This window comes from Notechis scutatus, chromosome 1 (assembly GCF_049901735.1).
Source record: "Notechis scutatus isolate UNSWTSFEM ecotype Mainland chromosome 1, rNotScu1.2, whole genome shotgun sequence".
Taxonomy (NCBI): domain Eukaryota; kingdom Metazoa; phylum Chordata; class Lepidosauria; order Squamata; family Elapidae; genus Notechis; species Notechis scutatus.
Window position 1 is genome coordinate 301,086,996 of NC_142009.1, and position 27,969 is coordinate 301,114,964.

General features: G+C 37.7%; 1 protein-coding gene across 1 annotated transcript; it reads left to right on the plus strand.

The window, feature by feature from the left end:
* CHGA (chromogranin A) lies at positions 1–27,759 on the plus strand. Its single transcript, XM_026679143.2, has 8 exons — positions 1–439; positions 1,353–1,399; positions 9,430–9,523; positions 9,747–9,815; positions 11,534–11,632; positions 14,777–15,289; positions 23,648–24,087; positions 27,161–27,759. The coding sequence occupies exons 1-8, from the start codon at positions 394–396 to the stop codon at positions 27,242–27,244; spliced, it is 1,392 nt and encodes a 463-aa protein (XP_026534928.1). The 5' UTR covers positions 1–393; the 3' UTR covers positions 27,245–27,759.
* Positions 27,760–27,969: the final 210 nt, after the last annotated feature.

A 27,969-nucleotide genomic window follows, 5' to 3' on the forward strand; every position in this document is an offset into this window, starting at 1 on the left:
GCTGCTAGCTACCGGGCCCCGCCTTGTCCTTTGCTTAGGTGATCAGGAGAAGGGACAGTTTCACCTCACCCTGGCTCTGCAATCCCCCGCAGAGAAGCGATTGGAGGGGGCCTTCCTGGGAGGGGCAGTGAGCTTCCTCCTGACGCCGTTTCCGGAGGAGAGGAGGGCGAATATATAAGCCAGGTTGCGGCTGCAGTGCTTGGTCGGGGATTGTCGGCAACCGCTTTCGAGAAGGCAGAGGATCTTGGGACGGGCAAGAAGGACAGAGGATAATCTATTTCGCGGCTCGGCGCTCGGTCAAGGTCAGCGCCTCTCCCCGCTCCCATCTTTTTGCCCCGCCGATAAAGCCAAGAAGCGCAGCCGGACGGCCCCACAGTCCCTACTGCCAGCGGAATGACTCGCGCGGCGTTTTTCGCAGCCTTCCTCCTCGTAGCCCCAGGTAAGCTCAAGAGGCAGGTGGGGGAACTTGCGCGGAGGCGCTTCTCCTCTTTCGGCTGCCCTTTTCAGCACCAAGGACAGAGCCGCCGCGGCCATTGCCTCGAATAGCCAATGCACTGGTCGGCGCGACGTTGTGCCATCCAGCGCCGATTGGAACGAGGCGGCCTGCTTTGCGATGATGATGATGAAGTCAGCGGTAGGAAATCGAGCGACTTCATTAGACTATTGCCAGTGACAGCAGGATCTTGTCAAGAATGTCAAGTTCCTTTTTATTTGTCCCAAAGGTGCTTTTTCAAGAGGCAATTGGTTTGTCTTTGAAGATGTTTTGCTTCTCATCCAAGAAGCTTGGATGAGAAGCGAAATGTCTTCAAAGAAAAACCAGAAAGTCCAAGTTACCTCTTGAAAAAGCACCTTTGGGACAACCATGACCTGATATGACTGGGAATCTCCATAGACATCCTTTTTACTCAAACATTTTAATGTTCCAAAACAGCAAAACGCTGTTGGCAAAGAGTTTTATTTTAAGAACCAAAAGAAATTGCAATTCTAATCTTCAGTCTTATGAAATGTTCATTCTTCTCAGCTACCCCTCTACTTGTGTTTTTGAATGCCATGTAGTGCTCTTACAAACGATGATTCAATTCACTAATCAGTCTCAACTGATTGCAGATGGAATCCTCCACAAAACCATCAGCTCAATTCATCCATTCTTTTTTTAGTAGCAACTATTTTTAAAATGCAAAAGATGAGCAAATTTATGATGCTCGTTTTATATACTGTTGGTCTGGTTTATAGTATCTTGTGTACCTCTTTACTGATTTTCTGCACACCCCATATCTATGATGCATTCTGATTGGAAATGCCATAGAGAATGTGAAATATTAAAGTCATCCTTTCTCTTCTCTCTTTCTTAGTAATTTCACTTCCAGTAACAAATCCAACAACTCAAGATGACACCAAGGTGAGTTGAAAAAAAAAAAGATTTTAAGCAGGAATGTTGTTATATATTATTGGTATGTATGTTCAAATCTATAAATGTACACTTTATCATTTTTAAAACTTCTTGAAATAACAATGAATTGCTAAGTCTTTTCACACATTAAATTTTCAGGTATATATACAAGTTTTGTAGATCTGTCCATGAAGAGTTGCTGCAATAAATACTTTAAATTTCATGTCTAATTGCAAGTGCATCCATGAAGAAATAAAAAATGTATGCAAATATATAGTCATAAAATCAGGTTTGTGCTCTAGAATGTCTGAAATGAAACTACAGATAAATGATTCATTTGTTATATTTTTGGTCCTGTTAACATGCATGGCCAAATAATACAATGGGATTTTTTTTTTCAGCTTTCAGGAACAGTTATAGATGCTTTTCTTTAAAATATGAAAGTTTAATGGATTAGCTTTTCATATATATCCTGTTCATTGTCAGCTAGATGTAGCCTGTTGCTTTTTAAAAACTTAAGAGTTGCTGGCAGCATAATGAAAATAGTAAGAGGCACGAGATAGGGAAGAGGCAATATAAATCAAAAGGAAGAACCAAAGGAAAATATATATACATATTTATATTATTCAGGTAACATAAAGGAACAGTAAACTCCTGATAACTGAAAGCATACATGGGTGTATGCAGAGTGGTGATGAGACATAATTACCGAATCTGGATTTGAAGAATTATTTGGATACATGATATGTTTGGATAAAGGGAAAAGAGATGCCTCTGAACTCAAGTTGGTTCCTACATCTTTGGAATGTATTCCTTCATCCTGTCAAGTTATCCAGAACATTTCTTCTTCATGCAATATTCTGGGGCACATATCAAGATACCTTTGATTGAGAAAGTCACACGTATGTGTATCACATATAATACACATGTGATACACATACAGTATATCAGGCTTGTGTGAATTGAACAACATGTTGCTGACTGAGTGGAATGTTTTGTTTTTTGGTATGGCATCTTTACATGGGCATGAATTAGATGTCCAATTTCATGCTTTCAAACTTTCTGGACAGAGGGGTTGGGTTCAGAGATTGCATGAAACCATAATGTGATGGTCTGGTATAGCTTACCATGATGAACTCAAACACTGTATTATGTGTAAACTGTGTTTTATATCTTAACACAATGTGTGAACTCAGCCACAGTGGTACATACATACTGAGTAACATATATACAGTTAAAAATCTGGGATATTTTTTCCACTGTGTGGCAAATTGGATGAACAGTATATTTCTGTCATTTATGAAATTGAGAAATGAATACATAGTGTGATGATCCGGGGCATGGCACAAAGGCAACATAGTCAAATAAGCAATAAGAGTCCCTTTATTATCTCCAACTTTGCCCCCAATGTCCAGGTTACCTTTGGCTGGAGAAAAACTCTCCCAGGAACAGCCTTTAACTGTAGAAAATTCAATCCAAAACAAGGTACACACAAACTGTAACTAAAAATCCACACAAACCAAGCTGAAGTAATTAATTTGACAGGGCAGGAGAAGCAATTTCAGACTTGAAAGCACGGCAAAACTCACGCAGGTGGGAAGACGCCAGGAACACAGACAAGCCACAACGATACCAGATAAATTCAAGTTTGCTCCCAACAACTTGCTGTGTGAAGCTTCCTCTTTTATACACTGTGTTCCCAGCTGCAGCTAATAAAGGGAATCAGGGGCCTTTCCTCCCCCGTAAGCCACTCAACTCATGTTGCTCCCTTCTCCGTTCTTCCCTGCGTGCCCTAGGATGAAGAGGGGGTGGGCCTGGGTCTTCCTCTGAATTCCCTCTCCCTTGTTCTACGTCTCTCCTGCTCTGCCCAACCAGACTTTGCCCTTCCCCCGTTTCTTCCAACAGGGGCATGACACATAGGCTATTTCACACTTGTATATCAGACTGCATGTGAACAAGTAAATCCAGTCATGAAAATGAATCCATACATTTCTAAATACAGGTTGCCAATGCTTGATCTGAGCATTGGCTGACTTTTATTGAATAGACATAGGGGCAAATTAATAAGCATATGGCTGGCTCTAAGCATATTGTATTTGGAAAGCTCATCCCAGATTAACACCTAAAGTTGGCCAAAAATCCTGAGACCTCTAGAAGCTAGCAAAGTTTCCAATGCTGGGTCTGATATCTACTTGGGGCTCGTATATGTGTGTGGCTTCCATAAACAAACCAGAGATTACAGTCAGAATAGCCAATTATTTTTTTTAATATGCTGGATTTTCAAAATTGCTGCCCTCTTCTAATTTTCCTAAATAGAAAATGTAGTTATTGCCCCCATTTTTATGTAATTAATGACAAAGGATCTCTCAATTTTCTTGATGGAAAAAAAACAGGAAACTTTTTCCAGCTTCTTTGCCATATTAATTATCCTGAATCTCTACAAACATACTATAATTTCCAATCCTGTTAAAACTCTGCACTCTGCAACTCTATCCAGTTTATGCCAGCCTGGAGCCTGAGGTTTAGAAGTCAGCATGTTTGGTTTAGAAGTCAGAATGTCCAACCAGCAGTTGGGGAGGCCTGTCCTGTTGAAGATTTCAAATCTCCATGATTACTGTCTTATTTGGAAGCCCAAAACGTTACATAATATTGTGCCATTGTTATTGTGCCATTTATGAGTTTCCTAAAATGCCCATAAATTCCCCCCTCTCTCTATATACAGTATATGCTTCAATATGCAATTGAATCTGTGCTGCATTTTCTTCCATTTTAATGATGCCATCTGCAGTGTAGCTATTGTCCATGGCTTGAATTCAACTGTTGCACTATAAAAAGACATGCTGTGCTATAGAATTCAGCAAGAGACAATAGAAAACTACCAGAAAAGAGTACAGGATAGCGTATGGTTGCTAAAGATAAAAGAATATGGCACCTGAACAATATTTGTATAAAAGTTCACTATATGATATGACAGATATACTGTATGCAGACTAAATATGAATGGGTTTAAGCAGGTTTTGCTGGATTATGGGCCAAATATAAGTAACCCTTTACCTCATAAAAGGAAAGCACTAGAAATAGATGGTTGCTAGCTGCACAATCTTGCATAGGTTTGCTCAAATGTAAAATGATCTGAAAAAGCAAAAGATTAAGAGGGAAAGAGAATAGTATAAGGTACACAAAGAAAAAGAAAACTCTTGTTTCTTACATCTGTATATAATTTGGTTACAAATCTACAGCACAGAGAGGAAAATAGCACATGAGCCAGAAAACCTATTAAAATAAAAGAGAGATCGAATCTGGAAGGAATTTTTTTCTGACAGTGAGAACAATTAATGGAACAGCTGGAATTGTGGATGATCCATTGCTGGAGGTTTTCAAGAAAAGTTTGGACAATGATTTGTCCAGGATGGTATAAGATCTCCTGCACACTGTATGTTCATATATGGAAGATGATTTGATGTTTTTATGTTTTGTTTGTTTATGTTTGTTTTAAAAACCAATAAAAATTTAAAAAAAAAGAAGAGGGAGAAATAAAAAAATAGAGAAAAAAAGATCTGCTTTGGTCAAGGGGATGGACTAGAAAGGGTCCCAACCCGGTCCGCGACTGGTACCGGCGCGAAAAAGAAGAGGTAAAAGCAATAAGCTGTGAGCTTTCCGGAGAAGCCAAAAAAATCACAGAAGTGCGATTTTTGCGAAAAATCGCCCGTGACATCACCGGAAGTGCTAAAAATGGCAGCACCCAGTGCGCCGAACGCCGGGGCGAAAGGTTGGGATCCTGGACTAGAAGACCTCCAAAGTCCCTTCCAACCCTATGATTCCACAATTTTATATAAAATTAATACATACAATCTATTGGATATTTTTTCTATAATGTCCAAATTTAATCAAATGACTTCTAAAAACAATTAAATACAGTATAAACCAAGAAATCCAATGAATTATATGGAAATGAGAATATAACGGACTATTACATGAAAGTACTGGGAATCTGAAACCATGCAATCCAATAGATTGTTACATGGGGAAAGTCCTATTGAAGCTCACAGGAAAAACAGCTATAGGACAGTGCCATTGGAAAGCACCTTGTTCATTTAGCGTGCCACAAGTTGTTTTCTAATAACACTGTTTCTCTTTTAAAAGCACTTGAAGATCAGTGAGTTCCCTTGTAAAAACAAAGGAAAAGATTCCATCGAGTTGAGTTCTATTTCTGTGAATGTGTGGCCACAACCACACACAGAGAGAGAAATTATTTGCCACCTTGGATGTTTTGCTTTCTCTGCTTGGAAGTCCTTGGTGATCACATTTCCAAGTATCACACAGGCCCCATCCAGCTTAGGTTCTAAAACCAGACAAGGTCAGCCATATGCTGTCTCTTGCTGAGACACATAGCCAAATTCTAATCCAAGGTTGACTTCTCTAAGCAGCCCTTCCAACAACTGTTACTCATCTAGTATAGCTGACAATGTAAGAAGGTCAAGTATATGATTATAAATTCACCCCACTTCCACCCAGCACTATCCTCCTAAATTATCATGTAGCCCACAAAAAGTTTCTACAGCATGGGTGACCAATCTTTTGGCTTGCCTGGGCTACACGGAGTGAAGAGGAATTATCTTGGGCCACACATAAACATATAATACAGTTAAATGTATATAAATAACAAACTTCCTTTTAAAATATATTTTATGATGTCTTGTGAGGCTGCATTACTAACTGTCCAGGGCTACATGCAGCCTACAGGACATGGGTTGCACATGCCTGTTCAATGGGGTGGAAGTTGAGGTGTTGGGATGGAACTGGGGGTGGTGGTCAAGTTCAGCTGCATCCTCTGCTATGGAAACACACAGTGTGACTTTATTTCACTTTTCTCTTAGGTCAACTAACTTCCCATAGTTGTCATGAAGGGATAAAATGAAAAGTGATCTGTGTGGAAGCTTTTTAGAATACTGGGATACTGGGATATATATTATAGATAGATGAAGAGAAAGAGAGGGAGAGAGAGGGAGAGGGAGAGAGGGAGAGAGAGGGATAGAGAATAAGGAGTTATATATTCAGTAGTTCTAAAATAAAGTTCTATTAACTTGCAACTTAAAACACACAAATCGATTAAGCAATTCAGCAAAAGATACAAACGAACCCTTTCTGTAAGTAGGAAAAAGTTCAAAGCTGGTCCCACAGAATGTGGCACTTCGATTTTATATCATGTTGATTGTTGTGGAATAATTTGAAAGACTCCAGCTTTTTGTTGGTGTTGAAACTAGAAGGCAAATTTAGGGCAATAATTCTAATTTTTTTATTTGTTACATAAAAATTCCCCACTCGATAGCTTGCTGATTCCTTTTGTTCTTTTCTTATGACTGCACAATGTTTACCTGAAATACTTTTGAAATCCTGACATTCATGTTTACTTGATGGAATGGGGGTTAATTTCTAAAAATAGAATGTTTTGCTTATGTAATATGAATTAGCATTACTTGGTGCTTGCTATTTTAATGTTTTAGGTCAGTTTTACTGTTGTGTGTTCCACATGCACTGAATATCTATCTATGCATAATGACGGAAAGACAATTCATCTGAATAATCAATTGTTTAAACACCCACTTCTTCAGATATTCTTTTGTTCCTTTAATTTGATGCAGTCTTCGAAAGACAATCAAAACCTTCATATTTTCTCTCCCATACATACTTGTGCACTCTATTATCATGTGCAATTCTTTGATGAAGTTTTAACATATGCTTAGCAATGGAAAGCTTGCTAGTTCCCAAATCAGAACAAAATGGCCTAAATCTCCAGCATAGTGAAAGACAGGGTAGATATAGCTTTGGTAAGAGAGAAAAAAAAGGAAAGTTTCCCTCATTATCTGCACAATATAGTTGGATGACATTAGAACATCTTTTTTTTTTTAAACAAGTTTTATTTTTCAAGACAAACAATACATAAATACACATAAACACAAAACATAAAAGTATAAAAAATCTCTTTTCTGAAAGTTGCTTAGTCCCGGGTTAAAACTCTTGGTACAGACACGTTCAATTTCATATTCATTTTACATACCATTTCATATCTTCTTAACATTTTCAATTTTCTATATAACTTTTCCTCTCCTTTAAATTTTCTCAATTTTATTTTATTTTAATTTTTTTATCTCCTCTCAATTCATATCGTAATATTTATTATTCTTTGTCTGTTCTATTCCAGCCAATCATTTATTTTTCTTCTTTAAAAAAAAAGAAGTACTTCTCCTATACACTATATGGAGTATGATGCCTTTATCTTTTCCCCCTATATTTATAGTACTTAATATAAAATACATAACCTACATTGGGATTCTGTCTGGTACATTCTAAAATTATACTATATTATCAAAAATAATACAAATCTATTCATTAATATTGATATTCATTCATATCTTAGATGTTTAACTCATTACTTTTCAATTAAATCACATGCTTTTATGAGAGCCCTATTTTTCAAAATTATCCCCCCCACATCACATATTATAGCTCATGACATTAGAACATCTTAAAAATATTAATGTGAAACTTGATGAAAAAATTCAGATACGGGATTAGTAATTTTCAAGGATATCAACCAATACTATCCAAGAGTGCCTTTCTAAAATGAGATTTATAGGCAGGGAAATGTAGTAGCTGTGTAATTGTTGAATGGATTGTTCAGAGGTTTGAATGTGATGTTAGTTATAGGATAAAAATATCTAACTATACAGTACTTGTCTTTTCTGTTTATAACTCCCAGGTAGGCTATATTCTCCTTGAATGGATTTTTGTAGAGAGAGATGGCTTTGAGGGAAATATTCAGAAGCTGTTACAAAAATAAAAAAGGGCAGAAGCATTCTTTAAGCCCTGGGAAGAGAAGACATTATTAGAAAGAAATTCAGGAAAAAAAGGAAGAAATTCAGGATGGCCTCTCTTTGACTCGTAAGAGAAAGAGAAGCGGGGAAAACAATTAGACTTTATAAGATTCTAATATAAAAGTTCTAATCTGTTTTCTGATCTGGACAACTTCAAAGGGCTGACAGTTTTAGAAAGAGCTTTTGATGGATAAAACAAATAAATTGAATCATTCCAGACAAGATAGAGATGTACATAGGAAAACCCAGTAATTCAAGCAACCAATCCAAGAATTCTTGATGCAGATGTGTGGTACATGAACATCAAGAAAAATACCTTTCCCCAACTGAAAACCAGGTGGAAGTTTCTACTAAAAGACACACACATGCACACATTTATATATATAAATTTCATAGGTCTTTTTGTTCAGTGTCTTTAAAATAAAGCCTTAAAACCACGATAAAAGTAAAAAGCAGATGAATATCACTTTACAACTGTGTTTGTGCATTTATTTAATTTCTAATCCCATTGATATAATTTGCTGGCTGGTGACCCAGACCTGTTTATACCTTGACCTGACATACCAATAATCATCATACCAATAATATATTTGTCATTTTAAAAAGCCATAGTTGTGCTTTATAAGGGTTAGTTCTCTCTAAACAGTTTTCTATCATAACTTTCTGTTTGTTGATGTCCTTTATTAAAAGCCTGCTCAATTCAAATTTAGCACAAACTTAAGTAAAATGGGAAGAATATAGGAAGCAGAAAGCTATATGAAAAAGAATGTAACGTACATTACACCATAATGTAAAAGGAAACAAAACATAATTTTAATGCCAAGGATAGCAATTTCAACTATGAAAAAATAGCAAAAATGATGCAGAGAAGTTCGCACTTAATTCAAATCACACAGAATTTTCATTCTAATGGGACAATATTATGTTAATGATGGATTAGGATTCAGCATGGCAGAAAGGAAGACCAGGTTCAAAACCTTCTTAGCTTTGAAGCTTTGTGACTCTGAGACCAGGTGGCTCCCAATCTATGCTACTTCACAAGACTGTTGCAGGGATAAAACAGGACAGGAATGATGAAGGGGAAAATTCATGTATTAAACATGAATATTTCCATGAAGGAAAATTTAAATGTAAAATCCATACAAATATATTGTGTTTCTCTAGGTGATGACATGCATTGCTGAAGTTATTTCTAATACAGTAGCAAAGCCAAAACCACTCTCAATCAGCCAAGAATGCCTAGAAATTCTCCAAGGAGGTACAGTTTCTTTCCAATTTTGTTTAAACTATTTAGAAGTTAACAAGATTGAATAATAAAGTTTTAAGAATATGTATGTCAAAAATCACTTTTAAATTTTTTAAAAATGTGTAGACAACTTGAACTCAAGTAACTGGTCTGCCAATGAAATTATGACAAGCAAAACCATTGTGTGCCAACTCTATTTGTTACTACTAAAATAATAGCCCTTCTCTTCTTTCAGATGAAAGAATTCGTTCCATCCTTCGCCATCAGAACTTACTAAAGGAGCTTCAAGAGATTGCAGTTCAAGGTACAGTTCTGTTGGCATTTTGTGCCTTTTGTGTGGGGACACTACTTACTATTATGGGAATTTTTTTAATGTGATACAGGTAAGATTATGTCTATACATAATGTGAGAACGCCACAAAATATTTTCTATATTTTCCAAAAGGGGGAAATAGAAAATGCAGCAAATCAAGTTAGCATCAATGTCTGATAAAATTGTAGGGCAGATCACAAGGAGATTGTAAACATTTTGAAAAAAATTAGTAATTACAATTACAATATGGATTTGTTAAGGACAAATTTTGTCAGACTAACCTCAGGTCATATTCAGAGAACTATTTTAATGGATGTTGGGAATGCTGTAGATATAATGTACTTTGATTTCAGGAAAACCTTTGATAGTACATTTTGAAATGCTATCCGACATGAATAAGTAAGTAAATGCTGATAATTATGAGCAGGATGCCATGATAAAAATGGATAACAGCTGCCTCAAAACCCAGTCATTGGGGAAGCCAGCAGGTTGCTCTATAATGCTCTCCCATTCCTGCCACGTTTTGTACAGAAAGTCATGTTACACAGCACAAGATTCTGGTGATCTTGCATGATATAGTGTCCATCTGCATGATATAGTGTCCATCTGCAGTACCCCTCCATCTGCACTCAGTAGCACTCAAGTCAAGCTGTAGCATTCACCTCCAACCCACCCATACTTGCATTGTGCCACAGCACCTACTCCCTACTCGCCCTCCTGCACTTGGTAGCATTTACCTCTCCACCTTGCGAGCCATCTAAGAAAAGACTTGCTATGACTGGGACTTGCAACTTCCTGTTGGCTTCCCCATTGACTTCTCATTGGAATTTGGCAGAAAGTGGCAAGCTGCACTCACGTAAGCTTCCCCCCTAACAATCTATGATCCTTGCTTAACAACAACAACAATTGGGACTGCCTGGATCGCCCTCACTAAGCAATCACATGACATTGCATTTTATGTTGAAATCATTTAACAACAGAGACTCCAGCCCCAACTATCAATGTTAAGTGAGGACTACCTGCATATATCCACACATTCCCAGGAAGCTTGATCAGAAATTGCAGTGTTACCTTCATCATGATTAAAGGAGAATTGTTGGTGAAAGAAGTATGGATGGTAACTGTAGCTGAAGTTATAATTAAGTTAGCTGGCTATGTGGTATTCTGTGCACATGGTTTTATGGAGTATATATCATAGTTATCATCTAGTTGTAATTATTCTTTCTCCTGCTCCCCTATTACTAAATAGGAAAGATTTCACAGAATAACAGAATTGCAGAGTTGGTCCAACTCTCTGCTCAGGCAGGAAACCCCACACCATTTCAGACAAATGATTGTCCAATCTCTTCTTAAAAACTTCCAATGTTGAAGAATTCATAACTTCTGGAGGCAAGTTGTTCCATTGTTCTAATGCTTCCCTAGTTCTAAGTTGCTTCTCTCTTTGATTAATTTCCATCCATTGCTTCTTGTTCTGCCTTCAGGTGCTTTGGAGAATAGCTTGACTCCCTCTTCGTTGTGGTTGCCTTAGAAATTGGAATATTGGAACCCTTAGGTTTGACTTTGAGTATACTATGCATTTGTAGTGCATAGTATGCATATGTACTATGCATTTGTAGTGCATAGTATGCATATTATGCACATATTGATGATGATGACAAAAGAAGTGTTGAAAAAAATGTTTATGTTCTTATTTCCCCTTTCTCAAACAGGAGCAAGTGAAAGAACAGAGCAGCAGAAGAAAAACAGTGGATTTGAAGAGGAGCTTTCTGAAGTCCTTGAAAGCCAAGACAATGGGAACACAGAAAGAGGTTGATGTCAGCATAACCCCTACATAATCCTTTCTAAGCGATGTAAACGTGGATGTTATTTCAAAAGGCCTTGGGACACACCACCTGCTTCACAGCCAAATTGGTCTCTGTGACAACTGTGACCAGGTCATCTCTGCACTGCTTGGTTCACAGCAAGGAAACGTTTTGATAACATCTAAAAACCTTCTGCGGTTCTGACCTTAACCAACAAGGAAAAATATGTAACAAATAGCTATAAACACCATATTGCTTAAAAGTCTTCCTTTTTGCCTCTTCGTTGAGCAAAAATGACTTCAAATATTGACAACCCACACATCATGTTAAGAGCCAAGTGTAAATTTCTCCTGCCTGAATTGCACTGTACAATAATTCCTTTTTGGAATATAACCACTGGTGTGCTGGTACATGTTTAATAATCAGCATTGCTGGCTCTTTTACTGCTGCTGCGCCAGATCACTAGCTGCAAAAGAGCTGATTAGGGCATGGCTTTACTTTGCTCTCAACCAGCTCACAAAATTCTAGGTATCAGAATCAGAATAGAACAGAATTGGAAGGGACTTTGCAGGTCTTCTGGTTCAGGGGTCTCCAACCTTGGCAACTTTAAAACTTGTGGACTTCAACTCCCAGAGTTCCTCAGCCAGCCAAAAAAAAAAAAAAGCTTTTGCTGGCTGAGGAACTCTAGGAGTTGAAGTCCATAAGTCTTAAAGTTGCCAAGGTTGGAGACCCCTGTTCTAGTCCAACCCCCTGCTCAAGCATGAGACCTTATATTATTTCAGACAAGTGACCGTCCAGTCTCTTCTTAAAAACCTCTAGTAATGAAGCACCCACAACTTCTGCATCTGTTCCACTAGTTAATAGTTATCACTGTTAGGAAGTTTCTCCTTAATTCTACGTTGGTTCTCTCCTTGATTAGTTTCCATCCATTGTTTATTGTCTTACCTTCTGGTGCTTTGGAAAATAAGAAAAAAAAGGAAATAGGAAAAAAGAAAATTTAACAATTGACTTTTTCAAGCTGGTATAAGCCAGCTCCAGCACACTACTGGATATAACCAAGAATATATGCAATGTTAACATAAAGTATAGCAATAGCAATCATTTTAAAATTACTGTTAATGTCAACAAAAAGAGGGAAATATAGCCAGCTGTGTGCTGCAGCAATTAAAAAAACAATGCAATCCTAGGCCATATTGACAGAAGGATAGAATCACAATCACATGAAGCCTTAGTGCTGCTTTATAATGCCTTAGTAAGACCACATTTGGAATATTGGATCCAGTTTTGGTCACCAAAGTTTTAAAAAGATGTTAAAATTCTGGAAAGAGTGCAGAGAAGAGCAACAAAGATGGCTAGGGGTCTGGAGGCTAAAATATATGAAGAACGGTTACAGGAATTGGGCATGTCTAGTTTAGTGAAAAGAAGATTTAGGAGTGACATGATAGCAGTGTTCCAATATTTGAGGAGCTGCCATAAAAAAGGGGACTCAACCTATTTTCCAAAGCACCGGAAAGTGGGACAAGAAGTAATGTATGGAAACTAAGCAAGGAGAGAAGCAACTTAGAACTAAGGATAAATTTCCTAACAGTGAGGACAACTAACCAGTGGAATGGTCTGCCTTCAGAAGCTGTGGGTCTCCATCACTGGAGGCTTTTAAGAATGGACTGGACAGCCAGTTGTCTGAAATGTTACAGGTAGGGGTGGGATTCTACCGGTTCGGGCAGGTTTGGTAGAACCAGTTGTTATGATTCTACGCAGTTCGGAGAACCGGAAAATTGTGCCCCTGGCTGGCCCCACCCCTCTCTGCCCACCCCTCCCCTCCCTGCCCAGTCAGTCCTTATCACGCATGCACAACATCACTGACTGCATTCTCCTCTGCCCACCCTGCCATACCCCATCACTCCTGATGGTATTTCTTTTTCTCCTCCCGACGATCAGCTGTTCCGATGATAAACTGTGCCAGGATCCCCCTCACTGTCTTAGTGCTTCACCCAGGAGGCTTCCCTGAGGTCCAGGAAGGAAAAAACAGAGTGCGGGGGTGGTGCTGCAAAAAAAAAAAAAGAAGAAGAAGCCACTCTGACCCGGCCATATGGCCATGCCCACATAGCCACTCCCACCTGGCCACGCCCACAGAACTGGTAGTAAAAATATTTGCATCCCACCCCTGGTTACAGGGTTTCCTGCCTGAGCAGGGTGTTGGACTAGAAGGCTCCCAAGGTCCCTTCCAACTCTATCGTTCTGTTCTATCAGAACAAGGAAGTGCAAATACCTGAGCTATTCTACCTTCCTGAGTTACATTTCAAACAGTAACCCTCTGATTGGTTAGATAGTGTCATTGACTCAATGAACATGAATTTGGACAACTTCTGGGAGTCAGCAGAGGATAGGGGGTTGGGCATGCTGTGGTCCATGGGGTTACAAAGAATGGGACGAGACTTAGTGACTAAACAACAAATTCTCTGATGTGTCAATGCACATGAAGATTTCTAGGGTTGGTGGGAATTAATCTAGTTTTATATTTGTAGTAAACTAATAACTTTAATTAAAGAAATTATAGGAGCAGAGACAAGTTAGTCTGTGGTAGCAAAAAAATCTAGAGTCCCAGGATACTTTTTTCAAAGTGAAAGTTTTGGAAAAATGAGACTTTAAGAATTCATTTCAGTTATATTTATCTCATCCCGTATTCTAAAAATAATTCTATCTGGACATTCTTTTGTTTGCATCAGAACAGGGAATAACTTCTAAAGTATCCATTAAAAAATCTTCCCGGGAATCCTTAAACAAGATAAAACGAAGAATATAACTTATACTTAACAGATCTTATACTTTTCTAAATTATGGCTAAAACCCAGTGATATTGAGTCTCATTTACTCCAATTTATAGATAGGATATTAGGATAATAAACTCATATATGAATGGAATAGAATTAGAAATAGAATAGTCTGATCTACCTTTAAAGCATGAAATACAATCTTGAAATAGTAGATTGGGGGGAAAACACGCTGCTCTCTAGTTAAATAAAAGCAGGTAAGAAATATATAATGTTGTCCAAAAGAACATGTGGAATTGATTTACTTGGAGTTTGCAATTCTGTTTTAATATGGCTTTCTATCCATCTTCTGTTTGTTTCTCCTATTTTTGACCCTCAGATCCATCAGAGGGGACCCACAATGAGAAGCCAACGGCCTCTTTGGCTGAGCAGGAAGCAGAAAAGTCTTTTCAGAATAAGCAGGATGTTTTGAAAGAAGAGGAGAGGAATAGCTTGGAAGAGAGAGAGCCAAGGATTCGAGATGTTGATCTTGATGATGGAAAGGAGAATATCGCAGGATTTGAGGGCAATGAGGTTGATGAAGTGGAAGGATTGCCTTGGAGTGATACAATAGACAATCACATCAATGACATCAGGGAAGATGATGGACTTAAGCAGACACACCAGGAAGTTGAAGAAGTTGCAGGGACAGAGGAATCCGACGATGAGAAGGAGCATGTTTTCAAAGAGAGTCAGGAGGAAATGAAGGAGGAAGAAGATGGCAAGGTCAGAGAGCAAGTTGAGAAGGAAGAAGAGGAGGAAGAAGAAAAGGATGAAGAAGAGGAGAAAGAGAGGAATGCTTCTGAAGAACATCCTACCAATTCAGATAATGTGGATGATCAAAGAGAAGATGGTATGTCTATCAGTTTGGGCTCAAACTCTACTTTTAATATGTGGGGTGAACCCATATTTGCTATCTTTTAGATTTTGCCTGAAGCAAATCTATTGGGGAACTTCCTTGCTAGATAGCTTCTCCTTACTACTAAGATGACAACTTAATGATTACTTCGCATTTTGCACTCTTATCCTGCCAGCGCTACTAGTTTTGGAATTAACTAAAGCAGAAGATCTGGATTTAGATATCCAAAATGATAGAGCCAATGTTCCCAATCACTTTTACAACATAATTTCCCCTTCTCCCAGGACTGTTCCTAAGTGTATTTTATACATTCCTCATGGTATGTTTTCTTTGGCCCATATTGAGGCACTACCCATTAAGAGGACATCTGGTAGATAGAGCCCTGGTGTAGTATTGCAAACTCTACCCACAGACTGGAGTTTGATCCTAATGGGCTTCAGGTTGACTCAACCTTCCATCTTTCTGAGGTTGGTAAAATGAGGACCCAGATTGTTGGGGGGTAGTATGAAAATAATGCTTTTGCATTACAAACTACCCAGAGAATGCAATAAAGCACTATGGGAAGTATATAAGCCTAAATGCTCTTGCTATTGCCACATGAATCCCTGGAGTTGGTTGGTGGCTTGAGGGTGCTCCCTCAGTTTTTAACTTACATTATTTATACACCATTTTAAACTTTGTTCTTATCTATATTTTTATATGGCTGTATGACTTTTATTTGTTAACCCACCTAGAATGGTGGGCTGGATGCGTCACATGCTGGTCACGCCCACGCCAGGTTTAGCTAAGGGGGGAAAAATCCCAATATTCCCATGTCACGTGAGGCCACCATGTGTTTGACACCCCTGACCTAGAGCCACTTAGGTGAATTGGTGTATAAATCTGACAAATAACATACATAAAAATAAATAATATAAGTCTCCTATATGAAAACCAAACTTGGTTTTGGTCAGACTTGGAGCTAGAATCTGCCTCACATATGCTATTAAAATGTCTACTTTACAGTCAATGGTGATTGAACTTAATACACATACACAATTCTAATTGTCATTGCAACCTGGAGCCCATTACTCTTCTTCTGGGTGATCACTCTTGAGAAACCTCAAAAAAGATTGCAAAATTTTTATAAATAGCCCTGATTATTGCAAACCGTCTGGTTCTTCCCTCACGCTACTGAATATCAACTGTTAATTATTTCATCATTTATCTCATGATTTTTATTCCTTTTTATAGATATTGTATTGATAGTCTTTTTTCTTACATTTGGCCTTGGAGTATAAATGAATTTTGATTGATTGCATGAATATGCTGGACATCAATTTTTGTTAAAAAAAAAAAAAAAAGCATGATCCCTACATACATTTATTTCTAGCTCCAGTAAGTAAGACTGTTGCCTTAGATATACTCCAATCTTCTCCAAATAATAATTCAGCCTTTCATAATATAGTGACTCCAGTTGTGTATGTTAGGGTTTGAGGATTAACCCCTAGAAGAGTATTGCAGCAGTAGTCAAGCCAGGCAACCAAAGGAGAGCGGAAGGGCCCCAGAGTATACACACACTGAACACAAACACTGTTTGTAGTTTAAATAGTTTTTAATCCAGTTAGAGTTTAAGCATTGTCATTCAGTCCATTAAGTCATTCACAGTATTTCCATTCAGTAAGACTCACTAGTATAGTCCAAGTTAAGAGTCCTTGCAATATCTTTATCAGCCGATAAAGATATCTTCTCCTCCTCCGGTTTCACTCTCCAGAGAAACAAACGCTGGATATTCAGCAAACAGTAGCAAACAATAACAGTTCAGTCACAGGCACTCACAGTCAGTAATCTCAGTTAGTCGCAGTAGCACACAGTTACTCGCAGCAGCACACAGTTACAGTAAGCACACAGTTACAGCCAGTAAGCTTTCCAGCTTCTAATGCTTCCTTATATTATAACTTCTAACCGCACCCTTAATCGGCTAATTGCCTGCTGCATTGTGCTTAAAGTGATAAGCACTTAAACCATGATATCTAAGTTTTATATATTTATTCACCCAAACCATATTTGGTATCAATGTTATACCTAACATACTCCCCTTTTGGGTGAAATAAATATATAATACCTTTACAATCTTATCCCATATTTTTCACAACTCTCCTGGTGCTTAATGGCACCTTGGGCTTTAGTAAAATTATCAGCTAAATTGTCCTCCGACATACAGTACTCTAGCTGAATCATCTTACTTCTTACAGATTGTCTCACGTTTAGGTATCTTAGATCTGTATGCTTGCTCCTTGTTTTTACTCCAATATTTGTGGCCATTTGAATTGCTGCCTGATTATCTTCATGTATAATTATAGGATAATCTACAGTTATACCTATATCAATTAACATTTGTTTATACATTATTAATTCTGTACATAACAATGATAAACAGGAGAATTCTGCCTCCATAGTAGACAAACTTATATGCTGTTGTCTAATTGACTTCCAGCCTATTAATGTTTTACCCAGCATTATGGCTGTTCCTGAAGTCGACTTTCTAGTGTCTCTTTCTGATGCAAAGCTAGCATCTGCATAAGCACTCAAAATTAAATCACCCTTTGGTTCTAAATACAATGAATAATTCATTGTCTTTTTAAGATATCTTAATATCCTCTTAGCTGCAATCCAGTGTCTTTCACATGGTGCAGAATTGAATCTAGCCAACTGATTCACGCAGTACGATATATCTGGTCTAGACCAATTACTAATATAACTCAAACTACCAATTAAAGATTGATAAATCACCTTATCAAACTCAGGGCTTTGTTCATCAGTGTTGCTAAACTCCTGACTCATTGAGTCTTAGCCGGCTTACAAAGCTCCATCTTGTAATCTTTTAGTAATTTGCTTATCTTATCTTCCTGAGATATCTTAAAACCTTTCCTTGTTTTCTTTATATTCAAACCGAGATACTTCTTTATCTCCCCTAATTGCTTGATCTTTATTCTCTTTCCTAATGATGCTATTATTTTATTTGCCTCATCATTAGTTTCAGTAATCAAAGCAATGTCATCTGTGAATAGTAATAATAATGATACTTTCCCATTTGTCTCCTCTTAAACAGACATGGATCGCTAAACCAGCTTTAAATCCTATATTGTCTAGTTCCTTTACAATATACTGGTTCCATTCATAGCCTGATTGTTTTAGACCATAGAGGCTTTTCTTTAACAACCAACAATCATTATTATCCTTATTTTCACTTTTAATACCAACAGGTTTTTTCATATAAATAATATGTTTTAATGGGGCGTGCAAGTAAGCAGTTTCCACATCTAAATGGTTAACTATATAGTTTTTACTAGCTGCCCACACTAAAGCTGCCCTCAAGGTTGCTGCCTTAAGACTAGGTGCAAACACCTCATCGTAGTCATTAGCATTCTGCCTAAAACCTTGGGCTACTAACCTTGCCTTATGGATTAAATTACCATCTTTATCTATTTTTACCTTAAATATCCATTTGCAGCCAATGGATTTCTTTCCTACAGGTAATTTGGCATTTTCATACACCTTCATATCACTTAATGAATTCAGTTCCTTATTCATTGCTGCATACCATCTTTCTTTTTCCTTATTAGGATACTTTTTAATTTCTTCTACAGAATTAGGAACTTGATTAATCTGGCACACTGTGTTAGCCTGGTACCTATCAGGCGGTCTAGATACACGTGTAGTTCTTCTGGGAATTACAGGGCTTACAGGAGGACTTTGTTGAACTACTACCTGTTCATCTTCCTCATCCTGTTCAGCTATTGAATCTGTTTCTTCCTTTATGGGCACTATTTCATCCTGTATTTGTCTCTTTACTTTATTTTTAAAGTTACAGGGATAACTAATGGGATTTCTATAGGATTCAATAATTACATCTTTATTGGTATCCTGTTCTAATTTCTCCCATCCTTCATGTTCTAGAAATTGGGCACTAGCACTACATAACACTTTAGATGTGCCTTTCTCCCAAAATCTATATGCCCTATGGTTTGCCTGATAACCAACAAAGAAAATTTTTAGCTCTATGTTGCCCTTTTTTTCTGAGTTGTGCAGGAATATGCACCCATGCTGGTGCACCAAATGTGTGCAGGTAACTTAGATCAGGTTTCCTGCCATGCCATCTGGTAAATGGAATTTCACCTGTTGTTGTATTAACAACGTTGTTCAATATGTTATTAGCACACATTGTAGCCTCCCCCCACAAAGAATCAGGTAACCCAGAATCATTTAACATTGTTCTAACCATTGCCTGTAGTGTTTGGCCTCTTCTTTCAATAAAAGCGTTATGTTCTGGCCTGTATGGAGCAGACTTCTTATGCTCTATTCCAGCTACCTTAAGTCTGTTCTGGAATTTGTTATTAATAAATTCCGTACCATTATCTGTTACCAGGGTTATCAGTTGTCGCTTAGACTTTCTTTCAGCAAACCTAAGCCAATTGAAAAAATGTTGATATGTTTCAGTTTTGCTTTTCATTAAATAGCAAAACCCATATCTAGAATAATGGTCCATAATGCTCAGTATATATCTAGCACCCCCATACTGGGTTTCTTTGGACCTATGATGTCTGCAAATACCACTTCTAAAGGTTCTTTTGTTTTGAAACCATTTAGCCTATTTGCAGGCAATACTTTGCTCTTATCTTCACAGCAAACATTACAACGCAAATATTTATCACAAGGTTTTAACCTTATTCCTTCAGATAACTCAACTGTACGTTTTAGCATTTTAAAATTTACATGCCCCAAACGCCTATGCAATAAATGGATACATTCATCATGAGGCTTTATATTATTAAATACAGTATGAGCCTCCCTTTCTTACTATTATCTAATACATATAATGTTCCATTTAAAGCTGCAGTTACCCTTTTGTTATCTTTTTCAATTATGCAATTATTATCTTTAAAAGTAATTACATAACCTAATTTATCTAATACCCTTACTGAAAGCAAATTAAACTTTAGTTGCGGTACATACAACATTTTTATATCCTGGTTTATGTACGGACAACGTGCAAAACCTTGACCTTTCGCTTTCAGGTTCCAGCCATTGGCAAGAGATATATGTTGAGAGCTTGTAGACATTTTTATAAATTTTGTCTTATCTCTTGTGATGCAGTGGGATGCGCCACTGTCAACCACCCATAAATTATTCTTCACATCAGAGTTGCTAAACGTGGCTAGTTCAAATGCTTTCTTTGGCTTTTTTACATTCTGGCTTTTCTCTTTTTGCAGAATCTTGTCAAATGTCCTCTGCCTCCACAATTAAAACACTTTTAATTGTGTATGCCGTCAAGATAAATTCTCTTCTTCCAGGTGCTTTACTTTGCTTTGCTGGTTTCTTTCAAGCTTTGAAGATAATTTCTCTTCTTTCTTATCTTCTCTCAGCTCGTCACGCTCACGCCTTCTTCTGGCTTCTTCTAGTAGCCTGCCTGTAATCTCGGTTAATGAGAGGCTTTCTTTTGGCAATACCTCTAACGAAGTCACATAGTCATCATAGCTTTGATCTAATGAAGATAATATTATGTAGACTTGTTGCAGTTCATTAAATATAAGCTCTTTTTCTTGCAAATCTTGAAAAATGCTCTTCATACAGTTTAAATGAACTAACATATCTCCATTCCTCTGAAGATGCGTTCGAAAAAGCTTCCGTGTAAGATTTATATGTGCTCCTACACTGTCCCGAACATAAATCTTCCTGAGGGGCTCCCAGCAGTTTGCAGCATTTTCTTCTCCACGAATATGGACAAGCTGCTGATCACAGAGAGTCAGTCCTATGATGCATAAAGCCTGCTCATTCTTCAGTTTAAAGTCTTGTAACTTTTCGTTATCATCATCATTAGCAGGATCCCAGCTACTCACATCTGGTGGGTTTGCTATAATGTCCCACAAACCTTCTCTGCGTAGAAGTAAACTACATTTCATTGACCATGAAACATAGTTTGTTCCATCCAGCCTGGATATCATGGACAGTTGTGACAAATTTACTTGTGCCATTACTCTTCAGATATTTTGACTATTTTAAACTAATTAAAACAGTTTGTTTTTACAGTAATGTGCAACTCACACCAACTCTCTCTGCTATATCCTGGTTAGTTAGACTATGCTGCTGGGCCCATAACCAATGTTAGGGTTTGAGGATTAACCCCTAGAAGAGTATTGCAGCAGTAGTCAAGCCAGGCAACCAAAGGAGAGCGGAAGGGCCCCAGAGTATACACACACTGAACACAAACACTGTTTGTAGTTTAAATAGTTTTTAATCCAGTTAGAGTTTAAGCATTGTCATTCAGTCCATTAAGTCATTCACAGTATTTCCATCCAGTAAGACTCACTAGTATAGTCCAAGTTAAGAGTCCTTGCAATATCTTTATCAGCCGATAAAGATATCTTCTCCTCCTCCGGTTTCACTCTCCAGAGAAACAAACGCTGGATATTCAGCAAACAGTAGCAAACAATAACAGTTCAGTCACAGGCACTCACAGTCAGTAATCTCAGTTAGTCGCAGTAGCACACAGTTACTCGCAGCAGCACACAGTTACAGTAAGCACACAGTTACAGCCAGTAAGCTTTCCAGCTTCTAATGCTTCCTTATATTATAACTTCTAACCGCACCCTTAATCGGCTAATTGCCTGCTGCATTGTGCTTAAAGTGATAAGCACTTAAACCATGATATCTAAGTTTTATATATTTATTCACCCAAACCATATTTGGTATCAATGTTATACCTAACAGTGTAGGATTTCAATTTCCAGCAAATGGATATGATAACTGGGAAATTATAAGAATTACAACCCAGCATTTCTGCAGGAAATAAATTGGAGAAGACAGAGGTTCTTATTTGAGAAGCATATTTGACCCCTGCAGGAAACAGCTTTCCTAAGTACTGGGGTGACAACTGAGAAGATCTTGTTTCTTTTATGTAAGCTCTTAATTGTAAATGACAGGAGCAGGTGTCAAGGGAATGGAAATAGTTTCTTATGTTGAATAGGTCTCATTAGGAATTTAAAAGTTAATATCATCAATTAACTAGCAACCAGTGGTTACAACATATCACATATGGAGTAAACTATATTAAAATATTTTGTATCAACTACATTTCTAAGCATGGGGTAGATATTATAATACTATAGTCATTTCTGCAATTTACTAAAGTCTAAATTACAGTGGTTAAAAATCTCCAATCCTGGGCAAACAAATGAAACAATTCAAAGCTGATAGAAAGCTCACAGAGGTATAGCAATTGTTCACGTTGATTGAGAGTTGTAGTCCAGGATACTCAGATGCATATGATTGGGGGCAGTTGCCATGTGATTAGGATATGCAATCCTTAGAAAAAGTATTATGGTGGCACAGTGAATAGAATGCTGTATTGCAGGCTAATTCTGCCAACTGCCAGCAGTTCGATTCTCACCAACTCAACTTTGACTCAGCCTTCCATCCTTGAGGTTGATAAAACGAGGACCCGGATTGTTGGGGGCAATATGTGACTCTGTAAACCACTTAAAAATAGCTGTAAAGCACAATGAAGTGGTATATAAGTCTAAATGATATTGCTATTGCAACGGCTAATTGAAATAACCACTTGTGCATACTGAGATCCTAATTGATTTTACAACATCTATGTATAACAAAACAAGTTACACAGAAGATGATTAGGATTCAGCATCATTTTCTGCCCCACTGAAAGAGTAATTAATTTAGTAAACTGGGCTCAGTGCACCAAATCTCATTCCAGGTTAAGAAATATTAAGAAATATTAACTCAAGGTTAATCACACCAAACTTGATTGCAGGAAATACGACTTCAGCAACAGAGTGGTCAATGTCTGGAATACTCTACCTGACTCTGTGGTTTCTTCCCCAAACACTTTAACCTTAGACTGTCTACTATTAACCTCACCCCTTTCCTAAGAGGTCTGTAGGGGGCGTGCATAAGTGCACCAATGTGCCTACCGTCCCTGTCCTATTGTTTGTTTTTTATTTTTCTTATATGTATCCGTATATTTATAACTATGTTTTTACCTATACCTATTATCTTGTAAGCAATTGACAAACCAAATAAATAAAAATAAATGTGTGTGTGTGTATTTATTGATGGAAAATGGCTTCTCTTCTGACACAGCATCAGATGATTGATCAATTTTATGATAAAGGACCATTTCACATACTCTGCAAAGGTGATTTCATATCCTAATACACTCAGATACCTTGTATTTTAGATAACCATTTGACAAGGCTTTAAATCAGCTTTCTTCGCCTTATTGATAGCAACAAAATATAACTTCTGAAGGAAAAGAAAACAAATGATTTACATCTAGTTCTGTTTTCCTTATAGATAATCAAGATGATGACAAAAATATCTCAGAAGATACAGATAAATATCATAGCGTGAAAAGTAGAGGGCATCGTTTTCTAGATGGAACAAGGCAGAATGATGACTCCTCCCATGACAGCAATTCCAAAAGTCAAGAGATGGAAAAAAACCCTTTCCAAGATGTAGAAGATGCTAAGAGATGGAACAAGATGGATGAACTGGCCAAACAACTGACTACTACAAAGCGTGCAGGGGAGAATGAAAGTGATGAAGATCCAGATAGATCCATGAAAATGGCTTTCAAATCCCACAACACAGGTGACTTCCATGACTCCCCAGAAGAGGAAGCAAGGAGGCTGCAGAAGCATCATTCAAAAGAGGACAGTGAACAAGGTTTTCCACTTCTTCCCATACCTGAAGAAAAAAAGGATGAAGAAGGAAGTGCAAACAGGAGGACCGAAGTAGGTTGACAAATTCTTGTAGAAACCATGTTTTGAATAGTGTCAAAAACCAGCAGAATGCTTGAGAATTTCTCTTGTTGGAAATTTTGAGCTTCTTTTCTAGTCAGAGATAGCAGATAGTAGAAGATGGGAAAATCAGAGAGGCTGCCAGCTGCTGCAGAAATGCTGGCAGCAAAAGACCAGCCATTCACATACCACATTTGACCACTTCTTAAGTAAATTAGGGCAAGACCACCATACCCCTTCCATAAGAAATTCAGAGAAATTAATTCCCCCTCTGAAAGAAGTTGTAAACCAAATCAAATGAGAATTGATATAGGGAAATGCAGGACAACTTTTCTGCACTATTTCAAGTATTTCAGGCTTTCCTCTTCTCTTCTGTCTTTTCCAAATTGTAAGGTTGTGTTTTATAAGCTTCCCACAGTGACGTGCATTGGAGGTTTCAAAATAGGCAAGATGGTAGTTGTGACATGACACCCCGTTTGTACATGCATATAATTGTCATCTTGTGACTGCTACTTATCTCATTATGTGAGCTGAGAGGGATGTAGGCAGTCTTTTTATTGTATCTTTAGAGGTAAATGTTACCTAATATAATTGTTTTATATGAAATATCCTGAATGTTTCAAGTGGGTTTATTATGCCTAGAGAGTGATTGTAATGTGACATGATGATTTCTGGACTCAAGTTCACAGTTCTTATAATAGTCCAAGTCCTCTTTTTACATACCTGTAATAAGAGAGATAAGGAAAGTTGTAATAAAAGTCATCCCAGCATGTATTCCTTATATGTCCTAAATTTCAGTGATTACATGGGATATTACAAAGCTGCTCGGGTCAAAGAACTGGATTCAAAAGCGAGAGATCTTAGAGATCATTCCATTAAAATGTTTGAATCTGAATAATCTTCAAATATATTTCCAAAGCCCTTGTAAGAGATGACCAGGCTGAGCCTGTGGGAGGGGTCAAGTGTGTCATAACTAAGGAGTCCCTCTATACCGGCAAAAGATCTAAGTCCAGCCCACCATGAATTCCTTGCTTAACTCCTGTGCATGCCCATAATGGTCACTTAGCCAGATTCTTGTACAGAATTAAGCTTGCAATAATTGTTTGAACTGCCTGAATCTGCTGATTTTCCCAGTGCTTGATAGCCCTTTGCCTTTTGGTTACAGCTTCAACCCAAAGACTGAAATAAATAATATCCCTATTTGGCAATTTGGCAAAATTGTTATGGCCTCAGGTGCTCATAAGTATTTTTAGGGAGTAAACTAAAATTACCCACCCCTGTTGACAAGTCAATGGCTGAAATACTATCCTCTGCATCAGGCTGACTGAAGGTAGCTTGCTGCCTTAAAGAAGGCAGGAGATGTTTGCCTGCTTTCCCCCTTTTCTTACATAGAAGCCAACAACAACCTTTTGGGCACCAGGGACTGGTTCTGTGGAGGCAGGTTTTTCTGTGACCCGGAGGGGGCATGGTTTTGCACGCTGCTTGCATCCCTTCACTTGTTTGCACAGCCCGGTTGCTGGCATCCCATGGATCGGTGCTGATCCATAGAGTGGAGGTGGGGACCCCTGACATACTGGCAATAGGTCAATTAAATGATTTATATCAGAATACACCTCCCTCTCTCTTTCCCCCTCCCCCTCTCTCTCTACCCCATCTCTAGCACCTTCCACTGTTTGTTCAGTTCTCTATTTAATACCAGCTCCTTCACATAAATACTAGTGTGGCAGGGCTGATGTGCATTGTATGAGCTAAACAGTGGCTTCTTTTGTATATACCATATATGGGCTGGTTTAATTGTATCTCCACCTCTTGATAAAAAGACTCTTCAGGTGATTTCACCTATTATATAATTTAGTGAAAATTATTAGGGAAGATATCCAGCTTGCTCTAGTCAGTAACAGAGCAACATCACCATCATGCTGTTCTTTAAAGATGGAAAAGGAACAGGTGGCAGTTATTTCAATAGAGCTAATTTTACTCAAGACAACTTATAAAGGATTGCTCCCCACTTTTCTAGTTCTCCTTTGGTGCTCTGTAGTGTAGAGCTTTGTACCCAAAACAAAATAAGCCCACTTAATGAATCACAAAACCAGGTGATTATTTCTTTTTTTCTATTCTTACTATTTTGGCTTGTTTTCACCTTTCTAGCATAGGTTTTGCAATAACAATGCATCAGGGAATCAACAAAATAACCTTGGCAACAGTTGCTCAGGTACCTGTAGAAGAAAACTCTTTGCCATCAGCTGAGTACAAGGAGAAAAAGGAAGAGGGAATTCCGCTCCCCTCATCGCTCCATACTTCTTTGGATACCCTTGACTGTATGGATGGGAGGAAAAAGAAGTATGATGGGGCGCATCCATTTAGACATGTACATGAATTCATGCAAAAACAATAGTTGGGCTACTAAAGATAGTAACTCAGTCGTAATTATTCATGAAGTACTATATTTCACAACCATGAATTCTTTTTGGCCTCAGGAAAATCTAAATTGCCTTTTTCTTATAGCTTTATCTTATGGACTGAATTTAGCAGGCAGGAGCTTGTGAATATTCTTCTGCTTGGCTCCATGGAATCACTTTTTGCTGCAGGCTGTGCCCTTCCAATATCCAGAATGGTAGAATATCCTAGGAATGAAGCCAGAGAAGAATCATAGTAGGCACTGAAAGTTGAGGTTCAGTTAGCTATTTTAGGTTAGGCTGATAGATTTTCTTGGGAATTTGGGGAACTATTGCCAGATAGTACAGACCAGTCTTCCTTAAAGTAGAACCTGTATCAGATATACCCCTCTCCTGGCATTTGATATAGGCTAATTGATATAGGACGTGAATTTGACTGTCAAGTTATGAGAATTATATTCCAAAACATCTGAAGAGTACTAAATTGGAGGAAGACAGATCCTTATTCCGACTTGATAGAAATCAACTTTATAAATGCATCTAGCCAACATTGCCTGAATTCCCAACAGTTAATTTTGAATCCATTGCTTAGTATATGGATGGAGATTGACAGTAAACTGAATACATCATTTTGCTTTAATGTTTAGCATCATTTTTTTTTTTCCTTTTAGGACCAAGAACTGGAAAGCTTAGCTGCAATTGAAGCGGAACTGGAGAAAGTTGCCCGCAAGCTCCATGCCCTGAGAAGAGGCTGATGCACCATAAGATGGGAGCAAGATGCCAGAAATGTTGAATCACTGTTTCGAACACTGCATTTTATTTTAAAACAATAAAGTAATAATGGAGGTGATTTTTTCCCCCAAAAAACCTGTATTACAACAACAAAAAAATAATTTCTCTTTTTTTCCTAGTTGTGATGGTTTCTTGCTTTTTGTCATAATTTACTTATTTGCTTTCTGCTTGCTTTAGTAATCATTTTATTTTGTAATGTTTGGATTACTGCATAACAAGCAGTATGACTTAACTCACGTATTCTCTATTGCAAAAAAAAAAAAAAAAAGATTGGTTTATAATTTCTTCTCCTGTTATTTCTTTTCCCCTCCTCTTTTCCCTTTATTATAAGCTTTATAGAATTATTTCTCCCATTAGATTTCCTGGATAAAATTACTTGCAATAACTTGTTAACCTTCTGATTTAAAGATAGCACTCTTGACTGCAATATATTCTATATAAAAACTAAGGACAAAAATAAAGACACAATCTTGGTCTCCCTTCTTTGTCTATTTCAGCTGCAATCTAATGTACTTTTTGGATAACATTTTTGCAAAAACTCAAGACAGTGCAATGATTAAAGTGCCAATTCTGGATTCTGCGTATAGATATAGATTCACACACAATTCCCCTAGTTTGTTGAATAAATCTAATCGTTTTGTAAAGTAGGTTTTTTAAAAATAGCTCAGTACAGTGAATGAACCTGGCC